The 17,197-nt window shown below is 48.6% G+C and overlaps 1 protein-coding gene across 1 annotated transcript in view; it reads left to right on the forward strand.

Moving 5' to 3' along the window:
- Nucleotides 1-17,197, forward strand: part of Galnt18 (polypeptide N-acetylgalactosaminyltransferase 18) — a 327,380-nt gene that overhangs the window by 159,092 nt on the left and 151,091 nt on the right. Inside the window, exon 3 of the mRNA XM_057778042.1 lies at nt 14,099-14,265. Within this exon, the coding sequence (XP_057634025.1) occupies nt 14,099-14,265 (167 nt within the window). The remainder of the gene's footprint in view (nt 1-14,098; nt 14,266-17,197) is intronic.

Here is a 17,197-nt window from a genome sequence, read left to right on the forward strand (position 1 = left end):
TCCCCCATATCTTCATTGCCCCTTTCTTCCTCATATTTAAGTGTTCCTTAAAGCTGCAAACCATAGTAAGTTTCTCTTTGGGATTTTCAGGAAAGACTGTGAAGCTGAGCTTAGAAGGTATGGCTTTTTAGAGCAGTGGTCCTCAATCTGTGGGTTGCGACTCGTTTGGGGTTCAAATGACCTTTTCACAGGGGTCACCTAAGACCATTGGAAAACACAGATTCACATTGTAATTCACAACAGTAGCAAAATTACAGTAATAAAGTAGCAACAAAAATAATTTTATGGTTGGAGGTCACCACAACGGGAGGAACTGTATTCAAAGGTCACAGCATTAGGAAGGTTGAGAACCACTGTCTCAGAGAGAGTTCAACTCAGCTCCTTCAACATTCACTGAGCACTTATTGAGTGCTGGATGGTCCAGTGTGGCTGTCCCTGGCCTGAAGAGAAGGTGGCTGCAGATCTGGGGACCTGAGGAGAAGGGTGTGTGTGTGTGTGTGTGTGCGTGCATGCGTGTGTGTGTGTGTGCGTGCATGTGTGTGTGTGTGCTCGCGCGCTCGCACGTGGGGGGGTGTTTAAAGATGCTTTATAAGTTTTGTGTCTGTGTGCACACAAACTGGCACACCCTTGGTTACCGAGTCTCCATTGCAGAGAGGAGGGAACAGAAGGGCGGAAAGACTGCAAACACTGCCCGGTGTCCTTAGACTCAGAGCTGGGGTGGGAAGTCAGGCAGTCTAGCAACAGAATTCGGTCAGGTAACCTTTGTGCTGTACTGCCGTGAGGTGGCAGTTTGTGTCACTGTCGTGGGCCTAAGGGACTGCTTTCCACAGCACTAGTGTTGACTGGCCAGTTTCAGAGAAGGCCAGGTCTGCATCTCTATTTTGGAAAACAGTAACCCATTATCAAGGCTTGGGGTGCTGCATTGCTACAATAACTGCCTCCAGAGAGGCTTCCCATGGGATATGCCTCTGCTCCTGCCTCTCCTTTGCATGGCCTCTGTGATCCAACCCTCGTCGTCTGCCTGTGCTCAGAACAAAGCACTGTCACAGTGAAGGGTTCATTCAGTTGGTCCCTGAGTTTCATGGATTTTTCATTGAATGAGTGTTTCTTGAACATGGAGTTTTTTACCAGACACCAGCAAAGCACAAGGCAGTCCAGACTCCTGGAGCACACTGGGTGGGAGTCCAGACAAGGTGGATTTCTGCATAACTTGCTGATACCCTTGGGGAATAACCATTCTGGTGGCTTCCAATAAGATGGGGGCCTAGCTTTTATACCCATGGATGCCTTGACTTCGGTGGTCTCTGTGGCAGGGAAGTGGCCTGGATACTTAGAGGGAACCTCCCTGTTCCACCTCTTCTGGAGGGAAGGAAAGAGAGACAGAAGTGGCAATGGCTTTTTCTACCTTATCTATCAAGAGAGACTTTTTCTTCCAGTGGCGTTGGGTGAGGTCAAACTACATCAGACTTTTGAGGAACATAGCTGCCCAGTGGACCACCAAAGGAGACAGCATTTTACCAAAGACTACCGCATGACAGGCTTGAGGTCTGGGCAGTAACTCCCTTGTTTCCTTCTGAGTTGGAAAGAGACAGTGCCTCAGGACTGAAGGGAAGACACCTCCTTCCTGCTTAGCTGAATGTCACTATGTCCCTGATGGGCAGTGAAATAGGTGCCAATGTGAAGTTTTCAATATGGGCCCTATTCTGTCTCTAATGTCTAAACCCTTTGTTTTTGCCACTGAACCCCAAAATAACCAGGGGCAAAATTAGAAAAGAGCAAGCCAGTGTTACACACATGTATCAGAAGTCACTGAACTGCACATTGGCTGTCTGTGTGTCTGAGTGGACTTAAGTCAAATAGCAACATGTTGAGAAAATGAAGTTGAGAAGAGATCAGGGGACCCTCTGTCCCTGGGGGAGTGAGGACGGTGGTGACGCAGGGGACACCACTGAACACATGGGTGTGGGAGCGGCTGGGCGGGAGCACCATGCGGAGCTGAGGCAATGGTCACTCGGGAACCGTGAGGGCAGGTGGGTTTGCCACCCCAGTGACAGCAGATCAGGTGGTGGCACATTCCTGCCCTCGGCTCCCTTGTGTTGCAATGACAGACTCAATATGCTCTTTCCTCACGCAGTGGTTGTTCTTTCCAAACAGTGGCCACGAGGAATCCAAGGGCAAGTGCCTACCCTAAGGGGTGTGTGGGTATGAATAAAAGGTTTCCAGTACCAAATCTGTGAATTTCCATGGCAACCAATGCTATGGCCTGCCTCTAAGATAGCTCAGGGCAGAGCCCTGGGTAATGGCTGCTTTTGGTCTCTTGCTTGCAGATCTTCAGACACTCCTGAGTCCTTTCTCTCCAGTGTCACTGGGGTCCATGTCCCTCCCTCCCAGGCACTAGGGTGCATTGGCTCTTGGATTGGCAAGTATGTTAGGCACTAGGGCCAGGGCATCAAGAGTTGGTCTTTACAGGATAAGTCCATTTTCTACAACCATTAATGAGAGCAGCTGTGACAAATCCACATTCGAGCCCAAATACAGAGCCAGAGAGAGAGAGGGGGCCTCTGCCAATATCAGGGGAGGAATGGGACAGAATGGCAGCATTGAAGAAGTCAGGCACTAGGACCCTGAGGAGCATGTAATGGTCCTAGGGCAGGAGGGCGTTACAGTGGGAACTGGGATATGAGGGCTGGACAGCTAGATGGCATTGCTGGTGGTGCTGCCCTGAGGCTGGCAGATAGCACCTTGCTGTGTGCCAGGGCTATGCATATGCTCTCCTGCAGCTTGCTGCTGGACTTGATCTTCATGTCACATTCCAGCAGTTGCTACAGTTCCGTTATATATGGGAGAACGCTGAACCCTTACAAGACTGAGAAACCTTTGGGCTAGGAAGAGATTAAATCAGTAAAGTACATGAGGACCTGAGTCCTATCCCCAGAGCCCATGCCAGAATGCCTGGTGTGATGGCGTGTTTGCAATCCTAGCACTGGAGAGGTGGAGACAGGTGGATTCCTTGAATTGCATGTAGAAGAAGTGAGAGACCCTGCGTTATTTTTAGCCGTCAACTCGACACAAGCTAGAATTACCTGGGAAGAGAGTTTCAGTTGAGGAATTATGTAGGACAAGTTGGCCTGTGGGGAATTGCCTTGACTGTTGGTTGATGAAGGAAGACCCAACCCACCGTGGCCAGCTCCTTTCCTTAGGCGCTGAGCCATAAACTGTATGAGACAGGAGAAAGCAAGCAAGCCTGTGTCTATTCTCTTTTTACTCTTGACTGGTGGTGTGATGTGACTAGCTGCCTGATTTCCTGCCTTAACGTCCCTGAAATTATGGACTGTAACTCGGAATCATAAGCCAGGTAAACCCTTCCTTCCCCCACGCTGCTCGTCAGTCAGGGAACTTGTCATGGCAACAGAAATGGAACGAGAATAGCCTGTCTCACACAAACAAAGAGGAGAGGGACTGAGATTCCCCTACCCCAAGGATCTCTGGTCTCCATGAGTGTGTGTGTGTGTGCTCAGGTTCTCACAGGTGCTCTGGCAGAGGCAGTGTCTTTGTAGGTTCTCAGGACTCCGAGATACCACCTTGTCCCTTCCCCAACTCTGCCTAGGAGGGCTTCTCTGACTTGGGATGTTGGCTCTGGAGAAGCAGAGGTCTATGAAAGAAGGTTGCTACCAGAAGCAACCACAGGACGAGAGGTGAAATAAACACTCTTCTAAGGGCTGTGCTGCCCACATTGGAAATGCTCACAGTGCAGACATGACTGGGAGGTCACTCTAGAACTGAAGCACTCTGGGAAGAGCCTTCTGACTCTCTCTAACATGAATTAAACTCCTTGTGAGCCAGGAGTGAGATTGATTGTTCTTGAAGAAGCAATAATCTCAAACTTTCACGTAATATCTTACAAGAGGAAGGTGACAGTGTTCTTCTTTGCTGTTGAACCTTATCTTCATAAATGGATTGTAGGGACACAGAGGAAGTGGGCTGTGCACCCTGGGAGAGATGCTGGGTTCCATGACAGGTAATGTTTCTGTGTAGGTTATAGATTAGTAAGTAGTCATATTTGCTTCTTTAGCCTCCAAAACAAAGTTTCTTGGTTGAAAGTTAGGTGACCTTGTCCAGTAAGTTACCTAGCCTCTCTGTTTTTGTTTATAAAATTCTGCTCTTTAGAGAGAGCAAGACAAAGACTGTAATATATTTGGGGTCTGGTGCATACTTCCCAGCATGCAGTTGCTCTTGTTATCTGGGTCTGTGGTTTGAACTGACTTATAGGCCAGAGGCAGAGAAGAAGCAGTATGGTCTTAACTTGGCCACCTGGAGGATCACGGTGTGGACAGGGGACAGGGGCGGAGCAGGGCTGTGGCAGCCGATGAGAGCAGATAGGCTCTAGGGGACATTACACTGTAGTCTCCATGGAAAGCTGCCTCCCCATCCTGAGACCTGGAGATCAAAGGTTGAGCCCAAACTGGACTTGGCTGGACCACAAAGAGACCTGCTCTCCTTGGCAACCAGTCTTCTGTGACAGATCTAGGGACCCTGCCTTCATTTTTCCTGATAGATTTAGGGGTCTCATCTTTTACCTATACAGATCCCCAAGGATCTTCCTTTCTCTACAGATCTAGATGTGCCTCTTCTGCGCCAGCAAATCTAAATAACATCCCTTCTATTAGAAAAGACCTAGGAGACCTGCCTTCCCCTGTCCCTGCAGATATAGGGGACCCACCTTTCCCTGCTCCTGCAGACCTAGGGGACCCACCTTCCCCTGCAGATCTAGGGGACCTACCTGTCTTTGCCCCTGCAGATATAAGGGACTTACCTGAACCTGCCCCTGTCCCCTGTCCTTGCAGATCTAGAAGACATCCATTTTCCTGCCTCTAGCAGAGCTAGGGGCTCCAGTTTGCTTCCCCAGAAAAATCTAGGGTTCCTACTTTTTCCTGCCCCGGCACATCTGCTCTGCCTCATGTTCCTTGAGCCTAGATGCCACAGATCTGGTCTGTCCAGCCACAGATCTTCCTAGCAGAGCCACTGAACAAAACTTTCCACCAGAGCCTGTTGACTTTTGCTGTCTGAGCAACTGTTCATTTAACTCCCATACTCTCCAGATCGCTCAGATGTTTGGGGAACAAATGAGCTCACTGCTTCCGGGTATTGTTTACACTGCAGCTGACGGCGCTCCTGTGTATCTCAGCTTATCTGCATGGCGGATCCTTTCACTGCATTGATAAAAATCACCAGAAAAAAAAAATGTTCATTAAGCTTCTGCCTCTGAGAGTACACGCGCTCAGCAGCTCACTCCTTAACAATCCCTGGGCTACATTCTGTTTCTTGATCTTGCCTGGAGCATTCTTCTCACTGTGCAGGTGACTGGAGCTCCAAGATCTCAGGTGCCATTGTCTTTTCCACATCTGGACTAGTCTCTGAAACCCTGTCTATGCTAAGTACCCCCACCCTTGCTTCATTATCCCTTTGTTGGATGTGGAATTTTGTTCCTGTCAAGCTGGGAATATTATGTAAGCTGACTCCATTCTTGTCCTGTCTTGATGGAGTCTCCACCAGTACAGTGCTCTTGGCCAGATCTGATCTCCTGCTAATGAATCTAAGTTTTCCTTCAGGAGTCTGTCACCAGGCACTGTACTTTCTGAGAATCGTCCTGCTGAACACTGAGCCAGGTGCTGTGAATTCCTGGTGTGCAGACAAGTCCAGATTTCATGTAGCTCACCTCTGACAATGTGTCGTAATCACATAAGCTGTGCATTGCAGTAGCGTGCAGTGGCGTGAGGGCAAGCAAGCAAACAGCAACAAAGGGAAAGCAAAAGCCAGGGTTTCATGGAACTTGAATAATTTCAACCAAGAAATAGAGTGAGCCTTGCTGTGCCTGTGTGTGCCATTTGGGGTTCTTTGCGGATGATACAGACCCATGCCTTCATGTTCAGAAGTCAAAGACGGGCTGTGGAGGTAAGGGGTGTGACTTGAGGAAACCTCTTTGTTCCGTTTCTATTGCATCGTTCCCAGTCATCCTCGTCCATGTCAACAGTTGCTTGTTGTCAGTGCTCTGCTTCCTGTCCTGGGCTTATGCTTCTGCCCCCTTGGAGTATCTCACATTGAAGGTCCCCACAAGAAAGCTACGATAGGCTCCCTGGTCTCTCAGTATCATCAAATCTAACTACTTAGCACTCTCATTATGTAGCCATCAGCATTCCCTCCAAATTAAAGCCTTCCCTTCTGGATGGAGGAGAGAGGTTCTTACAACTCACTAGAGGCCTGGGAAACTTAGAAAAGTGTGAGAGTAACAAAGCTCTCCCCCAAGATTAGATGAGCAGTGGACAGTTAGCAGGGAAGGACTGTCTTCTGCAGAGCTGCCTTCAAGATGCCCTCACCTATGTTGGAATGGTCCTTTGGTTATTCAGCTGCCTTCGAGTCATCTACATTCTTGTAAGTAGCCCCAGTGAATCCTCTGATTCACCAAGATAGGCTGGTGCAGAATTGCCTTCATGGTCTGCTGGTGGTGCTCTATCTGGGAAACTAGACATCTGCTCACATCCTCCTGAGGAAAGTCATACAATAGTCCCTGAGCAAGGTTGCCTTGTAGGTCAAAATTAGGCCTATTTGTCAGTATGTGAGGCTTAGAAGTCAGTCACTGCCCCATTCAGTTATAGGCCAAGTGACAAGGTCACATGCAAGGCAAAGAAGGTGTCCCTGGGGCTGGTTCTGTCAAAGACAGTAGTGTAACTCAGAGGAAAGCTCAAGCTTTCATGCCCATCCGTGTGATTTAACACAGTGGCCAGACATAAAATCCCCTCTCCAGTCCTCATGCAGAATTGGCAGCTTAGGAGTGAGGCTTCCCAGCAGGGTTCCTTGGTGCCCCTGACGCACCTGTCTCCCTGGACACACCTCTGGTGGCACAGAAAGCAAGGCGGCATCATCAGGCTGCAGGACTTAGCAGTTAGATGAACCCAGGCTTAATTAAGCCCCAGAGGATACATTTTCACCTCAGCTTCATTTCCTTCATCTGTGCAGCGGGGATGAAGACACGGAATGGTTTGGCAGTTGTTGGGAACAATAAAACAATGGAAAAGAACAAAATCATGCATGCTGTATGGCATCAAGAAAATGCTCTTTACTCCTCTTACTCCAAGGGGCTCTGTGGGGAGTCTGGGGAGAAGTGGTAGGTGGGCAGGAGTCCCTTTGCCCTGAAGGTTGTGAAGATGGATATGTCAGCCAGAGAGGAAGGGGCCATCTCGAATTTTCTCACACTAGTGAGAATCCTCTCATTGCCTCATCCTTGGGTCTCCTGGAAGGCCAATATCTCCAACAGGTGTGAGTGTCCACATAGTCTGAAAACAGTGGAAACTAGAAGTAGCCAAAGTGAGGTCACAGGAACACCGTGCATGTTATGCAGGTACATGGAGCACAATGTCTGGTGTAAGGACACTAGCATCTAGGACCAATAGGAGACCTGGAATAACAACAGGAGGCCTGAGGGACAACAGGAGACCTGAGGGACAACAGGAGACCTGAGGGACCACAGGAGACCTGAAGGACAACAGGAGACATGAGGGACAACAGGAGACATGAGAGACAACTGGTGTTGCTGATCTTGAGGGACAACAGGAGACCTGAGGGACAACCGGAGACCTGAAGGACAACAGAAGGCCCGAGGGACAACAAGAGGCCTGAGGGACAACAGGAGACCTGAAGGACAACAGGAGACCTGAAGGACAACCGGAGACCTGAAGGACAACAGGAGGCCTGAAGGACAACAGGAGACCTGAGGGACAACAGGAGACCTGAGGGACAACAGGAGACCTGAGGGACAACAGGAGACCTGAAGGACAACAGGAGACATGAGGGACAACAGGAGACATGAGAGACAACTGGTGTTGCTGATCTTGAGGGACAACAGGAGACCTGAGGGACAACCGGAGACCTGAAGGACAACAGGAGGCCCGAGGGACAACAGGAGACCTGAGGGACAACAGGAGACCTGAAGGACAACAGGTGTTGCTGATCTTGAGGGCTACAAGGTCTCCCTGAGCTTATGCTCTAGGCTGCTAACGATTCACTTCAACACCATATTCGGATGGTAGCTGGGAGGCAAGAAGTTTAGGAAGAATGGCCAGGACAGCCTCCCTCGGGAATGGTGACCCCAGAGTGTCATCTTCTCACTTTCTTTGCTCAGGTACCACTCTTGGCTGCACTCTCAGAACTCCGGCACAGAGAAGCCCTGCCCCCAAAGCACATTGGCATCTCCTTTGACCTCGATCTGGGAATGGTGTTCTCCATCCTCCCACCTCGTAGATCAAACTGCCCCATGAGTCATTTTATGGACAGCGATCTTGTCCATTTGTTGAGGTCAATGAAAGGGCCGAGACTGCCAATCCCACATGGGGCTGCCCAGCTGTAGGGCGTGAGGACTTGTTTCCTCACTTGACAGCCAGAGCTGAGCGTGGTCTCACACCGGGTCCACTGCTTCCCTTCCTCTCACGTCAAACTCTTGATAGAAATTTGTCTTGGAAATGACTTGAACCAATCTGGGCCTAAATCTTCAGAGAGGCTCCCTAAGTTGCCTTGTATCTCGTCCCTGCATCTCTTTCTGTGTATGGAGATCAATGGAGTGGAGTTTATCGGGGCCATCAATTCAGCTTATTGGGCAGTCCCACACTCCCCATCAGCTACACCTTGTTTTTATCTCTAGCAGGGAACAGCTTGACTTTGAGCCTGAGTGAAAATAAAAAGAGAGCTTTTATAGCTTCATTGTACAGGGGAAAGAAAGTGTGTCTGCTCAGAATGAGTCAGGGCTGGTGTTAGAGTTAAGTGTCCTTAAATAAGGACAGGTTGATGACATTCATGTAGCGTCTTTGCACTGCAATCTTCATGCCCTTCGTTACAGAGGTGAATACAGACAGGGAGAGCAGGGACAGCTCTCAGGTGGGTGGCAGGGTGGCTCTGAGCTTTGGTTTGTGTGCAGCATGTCCTCAAAGGCCCATGTGTTGAAGGCTTGATGACCAGCCATGTTGTTATTGGAAGGCAGCAAAGTCCTCAGGGGGTGGGACCTAGCAGAAGAAAGCTAGGTCATTGGCAGGGCACCTTTGAAGGAGATATTTGCACAGAACCTTGTTGGTCTTTGCTTCCTGCCCACCATGATCAGCTTTCCTCTACCCAGAATGCACTGCTGTGACAGCAGCAGGGACAGATGACCATAGGCTGAACTCTCAGGAACCATGAGGAAAAATGTACCTTTCCTTCCTTCACCTTGACTTCTCTCGGGAGTTTGGGACAGCAGTGGCAAGCTGTCATTCTGAGAAAGCATCCTAACTGGGGTGATGTGGACCAGAAGTTATGGTGACTGGATGAATCCAGGTCCTAGATGCATTCATTACTTTTACATGTAACCACGCTATGTAACAAAAATGATCCAAGAGAACATGCGCTTGTTTTGACTTTTTTTTCAGAGGGTTCAGTGTATGGTTGTGGCATGTGGCTGGACAGGAAACAGAGCATGAGGAAGACTCTGAGGATCAAGTATAACTCTGAAAGCCACACCCTCCCCCGAGTGCTCTGCCAACCAGGGGCCAAGCAATCAATGTATGAACCTGTAGGGCGTACTTCACAGTCCAACAGGAGGGCCAGATCCTCTCCGTGCTGTGCGCAAGAGAGCAGAGGCTACAAGGTGATTGCTGAACTGTCAGGAGGAGCCAACTCGAGTCTAGGGCAGGATCACAGAACTTGAGTCCATTATTGCCTTCCTTTGTGGCATTTCTGGAAGTGTGTTTCTGTTGCGGGACCCCAGCAACAGCCATCTGTCCCACGTCCGGCATCCTGGAGTGACAAAGAGGGCTGTCACCTGCAAATATGTGTTTATTTTAACTGACATGGTCTGCCTTTTCTCTTTCTGTTTCTTTCCCTCAGCAATGCAAGCTCTGTTTCAGTGTTGAATATAAAAATTGTAACCACAGCTACATGTATGTGACAGGCGGGCACTGGGAAGGATTTGGAAGGAAACGTTTCCAACAAATCAGCAGAATGTCTACTCTTTTCCAGGCACTGTGCTAGGCACTGGTAGGCTGTGAGCAAAGCCGTTCTTGGCCCTCAGGAAACTTATGGTCCATGGTCAGGGTGGCCAGCCATTCCAGCTTTTGTGAAGCAGTCATTGTTCTGAAATGGAGAAAAATCCAGACAAATCATCTTCCCTAGCTGCTGTGGTAGCAAGGGATGTCCCTTGTAACAGTGGGTGGTGGCAAGGTACAGCCTGGGAGGAAGATAGAGTATGCAGGTCATTTCTTTAGCCAAGTGCGTTCTGTTCACTGCATGTATGATCAAAGAGCCTCAAGCTTGCTCAGCAAAAGACCTTTGGGTGATCTTGTCTTCCCATGGAGAAAACACAGGAGAGGTTAGAGGCTTGTTCAAGATCATGCAACATGGCAGGCCGAGCTGAGCAGGGTGCCCAGCTGCCTTCATTCCTGCTGTACTGACTGGTGGGGCTTCCCACCCCTCGCCTCACACAGACCCTCTTTCAGGGAGGGGTGGAGAAACTGAAGTGGGGAGGAAGAAGGTGCCTTGGGTTGGGAGGGACCCACCATGATCAGAATCTCAGTAAAGAGGGGGTAAGAGGGCTTCAAAGGGGTGAGTACATTTGACCTCAGGGTGCCACTTCATGGAGACTGAGGAACTGGGGCCATAAATGCAGATAAAGACTTACAGTCCAACAAGAGCCTGCATCCAAGACAGATCAGTGGTATGCAGATAAGGTCCAGGCTGCACAGAAGATAAACATGCCTACTTGTGCTCTGTATGATGCCCAGACACTGACTGACCACCTACTATGCCCAAGTCCCTGTTTAAGTTCAAAAGAAATCCTTGCTCTCATGGAACTATATTTGCTGGCACTCAGGGAGAGATTATAATTGAGTGTGGGCATGACATGATGTATCCGGGGTTCTCTTATGTCTCTCATTATGTTTGGAGAATTACTACCTGGAAACCAGCTTGCAGGGGCTGTCATGGCCGTCACTGGGGAAATTTAAATGGGGAATCTAGGTAACCATGTTCAGAAATAAGGGAAGAAACTGGGGGAAGGTGATTAACTCTGTCTCTGGAAAATGACCTGAAAAGGCAGAAGTGAGAATCTGAAAACCGAGTTTGCTGGAAACCCTGGGCAGGTAGAGGGGTCAAGGGCCACTCATTGCTCATGAGGTTTACCAGTGAAGACAATGAACTTGGACCACATACAGTGACATCATTGGGAGTCATCCACTGTACTCAAAAGATTAAAAATCAGTGCGTCGTTTGACCTTGTGTCTGTCACGTTTGCTTAAGCTTTGTTTTTACATATATGTATCCCCCCTCTGATGTGTGTGTATGTACGAGCACATGTGTGTGCCACCTATGTTCAACTGCCTGAAGAGGCCAGAATATGTGGATTCTGCCTGATGTAAACTTTGAGAATTGAGCTCAGGTCTTCTGGAAGAACAGCAAATGCTCTTAACCACTGAACCATCTTTCCAGGCCCTTGTGGCACTGCTTTTAACATGAACTTAGGAAGGAATGCGTATGTCAGTATTCTCCTGTTTCCGTGCTCAGGGAATGCCCTGCTGTCTCGCATTGACTGCCTATCATTAATGAGTTCTAGCCAACAGAACTACCTGGCTGTCTTCCACAAACATTCTCTTTGATTTTAATTAAAGTTGCATCCACCATAACAAAACACAAAATGACCTCTGGGAAGGGTCTAATGAGCTGAAGAAGTTCCTCCCCTCACTGTGGTTAGGCAGGGGACTTGTCTCTCGTCTAGCCACAGCACTGCTCCTGTGGTCTTGTAAGATCTTGGTATGATCCACTCTTCCTCACTGTTTAAGAGTCTGCTCAGATCTCTCATCTTCAAAGAGGGCTTCTTGACCATTCCCTGGAAGCGCTGTCCACACATCACTCTGTGCATGTGCCCTGTGCTTCTTTTCATTTGAACACTTGCATTGACTTGCTTCCATGTTCATCCATTTCTCTTGTCAAAGCATAAGCCCCATGAGGACAAGAATTTTGTCTGTGTCCCATTGTGCCCCAGTGCCTAGCCTCATCCCCACCAGGTATATGAGGCTCAGTAGGTAGTTACTCCATTAAGAACAAGAACGAAAGTGTGCTATGTCAGTCGTTAGCTTAATGGTTGCATTAAAATTACAAGTGTGAAGTATATTTGGGAAAAGGCTCAACTCCTTTCCCTCCCCCACCTCCCTTTGGTGAGAGAGAAGAAGAGCTGGAAATAGAATGGGAGAAGTTTCTGTAAATTTCTGGTAACCATAGAGACAGTGATTTTCGTTTATTAATCTCCCGCTCTTAAGCAGGCTGGGGCCCCATGGTGATTTCTCCAGATTGCTCCGTCTGGCTATCCTGCAGTCTTCCTCATTAAGATGAGCAGGCCCCTGCCTACCCTGCAGCACTTTTTTAATTACTGTGAGCGGAAGCGCCATGCTCCTGCGCTCATTACCTCGCCTTCTGACTTGGCTGCACCCCCGCTTTAGAACAAAGTAACACGGCCACCAGCCCTAAACCCCTGGAGCCTTTGGTACCAGGTGGTGGGAGTGGGTGGCTTCCTCCCCAAGCCTGGGGCTCTCTCCTTTTACTCGGCTGTCTTGAAGGTGAGGCTCAGGACCTTCTGGAAGAGCTTTTCATGAAGCCTGCCCATGAAGGCTATGCTTTAGTGAAAAGAATGACCCTGGGAAGTATGTTCTTCTTGTCTGGCCTCTTGTGGGATCTGATTTCACTGTTCTTTGCTCCTCTTCCCATGCAGAAAGACATGGTTGGGGCAGCTCCTTTGGTGGCAGCTCTTCCTTGCAGAAGAGTTTGGTACAGATGTTCAGAGAGCAGAGTTGGAATTCTACTACATCAGTGAGCTTCCGTTAGAGTCACTAGTAGGAACCACTCAGCTATGAGTGACGTTTGGTTTGGTCCTTCTGCTGCTCAATCGGTATTGGGACTCTGACTTTAACTTTCCTTTGGGTCCCTGATGAGCGGGATGTGCAAACACAGAGTGGGTTCAACAGAGGCGTGTCTCTGAATGGAGTCTCAGCTCCCCTAAAGCTGATCACCTAAGGTCTAACCTTCCTGCCTTTGGAAACACTAAATCTTCCTTTTGGCTGAATTCTCTGTCCCCTTGGTTTAGAAATGCTGAGCCATCCTTCCAGCAAATGTTCTGAGAGACCCGGCCATTGTATCCCTAGTCAACACTTCTTAGCCTATGGCTCATGAACCCTTCTGGGGTCACCTAACTTAGTGTGGGGGTGTGAGGGGTGTGAAAAGGGTGAAGGGGTTCTGAGTGCACAGAGACCAAAGCTTAGCTCAAAAGTCACACTCAGGACGAATCCAAGAATTTTCTGGCGGCATTCACCAATGTTATGTCACACGTCATGCAACCTCAGTTCTGAACGCTCAACACACGCACTTTGTACACCCCAGCGGCACCCGTGGGTGCTTCCTGAAACAGAGGGCCAGGGACAAGATTGCAGGATTTTTACCAACTATGCAAAGTTTTCAGATCCCACAGAAACACAATATTTTAACTCTTGATAGCAGAACTATTCATATATCCCACCCACTGCCACTCCCATTTAGTTTAGTGTGCCTTTGGACTATGCTGTGCTGAAAAGACAGGCATATGGAGAGCCCTCATATATCAGTTTTCTCTTATCTTTAATAAATGATAAGTTTACACATATACTAAAGAATTTAAGATAAGTTGATTTATGATTTATGATTAAAAGTTTGATTTAAGTATCTATTTTGGGCACCTATATACTCCATGTCACTTAAGAATTTCCCAAGTAAGAAGGGGTTATAGTTATTAGAAGTCTTAAGAAGCCCTGCACAGGGTGCTTAGGTCCTGCTGTGCAGCTTCCATGGCCACCAACCCATTCTCATGTGCTTGTGGGCCAGGCTTTCCGTAGCTTTAGATTTGTGCTGCTCAAGCAAGGCCCACCTTCAGCATACCAGAGATGAGGCCCTGGGGAGAACTTAGGCTTCTGAGCCCATCTGCAGACCTGAAGGAATTTGGGGGTAGGTCCATTCCTGGTGTCACCAGCAGGTCCAAGAGCTCAGTCACTCTCCTTTCCAGGTGCCGGAACCTCTCGTTCCCCGACAGCCTCCCAGAGGTGAGCATCGTGTTCATCTTCGTCAACGAGGCACTCTCGGTGCTGCTGCGTTCCATCCACTCCGCCATGGAGCGCACACCGCCGCACCTGCTCAAGGAGATCATCCTGGTGGACGACAACAGCAGCAATGGTGAGTGCTTGCCTCCCTGGAGCCCAGCCCCTGGCCTGTGAAGGCCGCTGAGAGTCTGCGTCTTTGTGTTTTCACTTCTCAAGCCTCCCAACGGCTGTCCCATCTAGGGGTGTCACCTCAGGGACAGCTCTCGTGATGGTCACTGCTTGGAAAGTCTGTGTGCATCCCAGAGAGGCTAGGAAGTCAGTGGCTGACCGCTGTCTCTCCCAGCGTTCTAATGCAATAGGAGGAGATGCAAGGGCTGAATCTGCCCCGCCTCACACACAGCGACTGTCTCCTGTGATGTATCATTTCATTGGTGGTGGTCCTCACCTTCACTTGGGTAGTTGTTTTCCAATAGGAGTGAGGATGGTGCTGGTGATGGGAATGTTGATAGACATGAGCCAGATGAAAGCAAGTTGAGCTATTGGATATCTTTGCAAATCACTTGTTCCCCTCTAATGGCCATGCTCTGTCCCCAGAAAGGCTCAAGACTGCCTCCAAGTGCCCTATTGAACTCTTCCATGTATCTCTTTCTCCAGCTACCTCTATACCTTGGTGCATGTTCCGCACCCTCTGATTCCCACTCTCATAAATTCCCAGGACTCTCTGGACTTAAAGATCAGGTGTGGACAGCTTAGCAACCACTGTTCTCAGCAGAAACCACATCTGTGGATGTGTTTATGAAAATGCATAACTTTAAGAAACAATCAACCATTGTGTATGTGGATCACAGGTCCCCGAGCTTACATTGTGCTCAAGCCTTCTCAGGTGTAGATGGCAAATTTCCCAATGAATCGGTTGCTGTAATGAGGTGGGCAATTTGTGATTTGTTATCAATTAAAGCTGAAACATATCAGATAATTGAAATGCCTTTCATCTCAATAAGTGAATTTCCCTTTTCATTCTCTCGCCATGAGGTACGAACCACATGGCAGAACTGTGAGGGGACTGAAGAGCTTTCCAAAGGGAACGCTCATGGTTCACGCGCTTCATTGTTCCATGGATACAAAAGAAGGGGACATCAATGATGTGGGCAAGTTGGCAATACCATTCTGAAGGAGGCAGTCAGGAGGAGGGTAGGAAAGGCCCAGCCTCCAGCTCTCCTGGTTCCCACCCTCACTTAAGATTCAGTGGAAGGGGGGGCTGGAGAGATGGCTCAGCGGTTAAGAGCATTGCCTGCTCTTCCAAAGGTCCTGAGTTCAATTCCCAGCAACCACAAAAAAAAAAAAAAGAAAGAAAAGATTCAGTGGAAGGATTCCCCAGAGAGTTGTGTGCCCTACTTCTCATCTCACATGAGGAGGTGAGGGGGGCAGAGCCTCTATCACAGAGAGGAGGGCATTTCCAAATAAACCCCCCCATCTCACTCCAGTACATTTCATCCCAGACTAAGGAAGAGATGCTGTTTGATTTTAATCTGCGTAGAAAGCAAAGGGATGCTGTGACTGGTATTCTAAGAAATCTAGATAAGGAGAGTGAGTCAGATGCGGAGGATTTCTTAGGTGAATCCTTACAATGTAGACTTTCTTTTGTTAATGCTGGTAAGCATCATATGGTTTTGGTAAGAGGAGAAAGGGGTTGAAGACTGAGCAAAGGACAGGCTTGTCTGCTTTGTGGTCCTGGGTGGGGAAGGTGCCTCTGGAAGAAGGGACATGGGTAAGGAGGCTCTTGCAGACGGGTAGACCAGAAGTCTAAGACCAGGAAGACTGAGAAGAAAATACAAACCTGAGAGACATTACAGAGGAAGAATTGGTGGGACCTGCTATGGACAGATGGGCCACAAAAAGGGGGGAGGCAGGGCACTCGTGACTCAAAATTTCAAGCCAAGGTGATATAAGAGATGGTGGCCATTGTCCTGGGACATGGAGGTAGCAGAGCAGTGTGTTGGTGCCATGGTTACCCATGAATGATGTACATAAAAAAACATACTTGGGAGCTTTCAAACCCCCAGGAAGTTTGACAGCAATGGTACAATGAAGTAACTTGGTCATAGGAGTGGCTACACTCAGCTGCATCGGTGATGAGGCTGCATTCAGCTCGCTGTGCATACCCAAGTGAGAATCTGCAATTTGGGGAGACCTGGGCAAAGATGTGTGAGCTGAAGCAGCATCCAGTATCCTGATTGTGGTATTGACTGTAGTGTGTACAAAGTTACCAATGGGCTATGGGATGTAGCTTATTAGTTGAGCATGCACAAGACTCCAAGCTTCATCCTCAGTGCCACAAAATATTTTTTAAAAGATATTAGTATTAGGGAAGCTGGAATGAGGGTGCTTGAGATGTTTTTCTACACTCTGTGTTTTTAGTAACTTCAAAATATGATGTATTGTGAAATATGTGGTATCGCACACCTATAATCGCAGCACTCCAGAGACAGAAGCAGGGGGATCTCTGTGAGTTCAGTGCAAGCCTGATCTACATAGCAAGTTCCATGCCAGCCAGGACTGCATAATGATGTCATGCCAAAATAATAATAATTTTTTTTTTTTTGGTTTTTTGAGACAGGGTTTCTCTGTAGCTTTGGTGCCTGTCCCCGAACTAGCTCTTGTAGACCAGGCTGGCCTCGAACTCTCAGAGATCCGCCTGCCTCTGCCTCCCGAGTGCTGGGATTAAAGGCGTGCGCCACCACCGCCTGGCTAATTATTGTTATTATAATTAGAAGTGCAACTAATAAAAACTCAGAGACAGATACTGGGCTCAACCTGAAGACCAGAAAAGCAAAGCAGCCAGCTACTGGCTTTTACCTCTATCTCAGTCCAAAATGGCGATCCTGCCTCCAGGAAACCTTAGAATGAGACTGAGCCTGAGTGCTGTCTCTTTCCATTTTATATTCCTCTCTAGTTCTGGGATTAAGGATGTGCACCATTACTGCTTGGATTTTATGGCAAGCTCATGTGGCTACTGGGATTAAAGGTGTGTGTGTGTGTCATTGCTGCCTGGTCTATAAGGCTGA

The sequence above is a fragment of the Chionomys nivalis genome, chromosome 8, assembly GCF_950005125.1.
Source record: "Chionomys nivalis chromosome 8, mChiNiv1.1, whole genome shotgun sequence".
In the NCBI taxonomy this organism is placed as follows: domain Eukaryota; kingdom Metazoa; phylum Chordata; class Mammalia; order Rodentia; family Cricetidae; genus Chionomys; species Chionomys nivalis.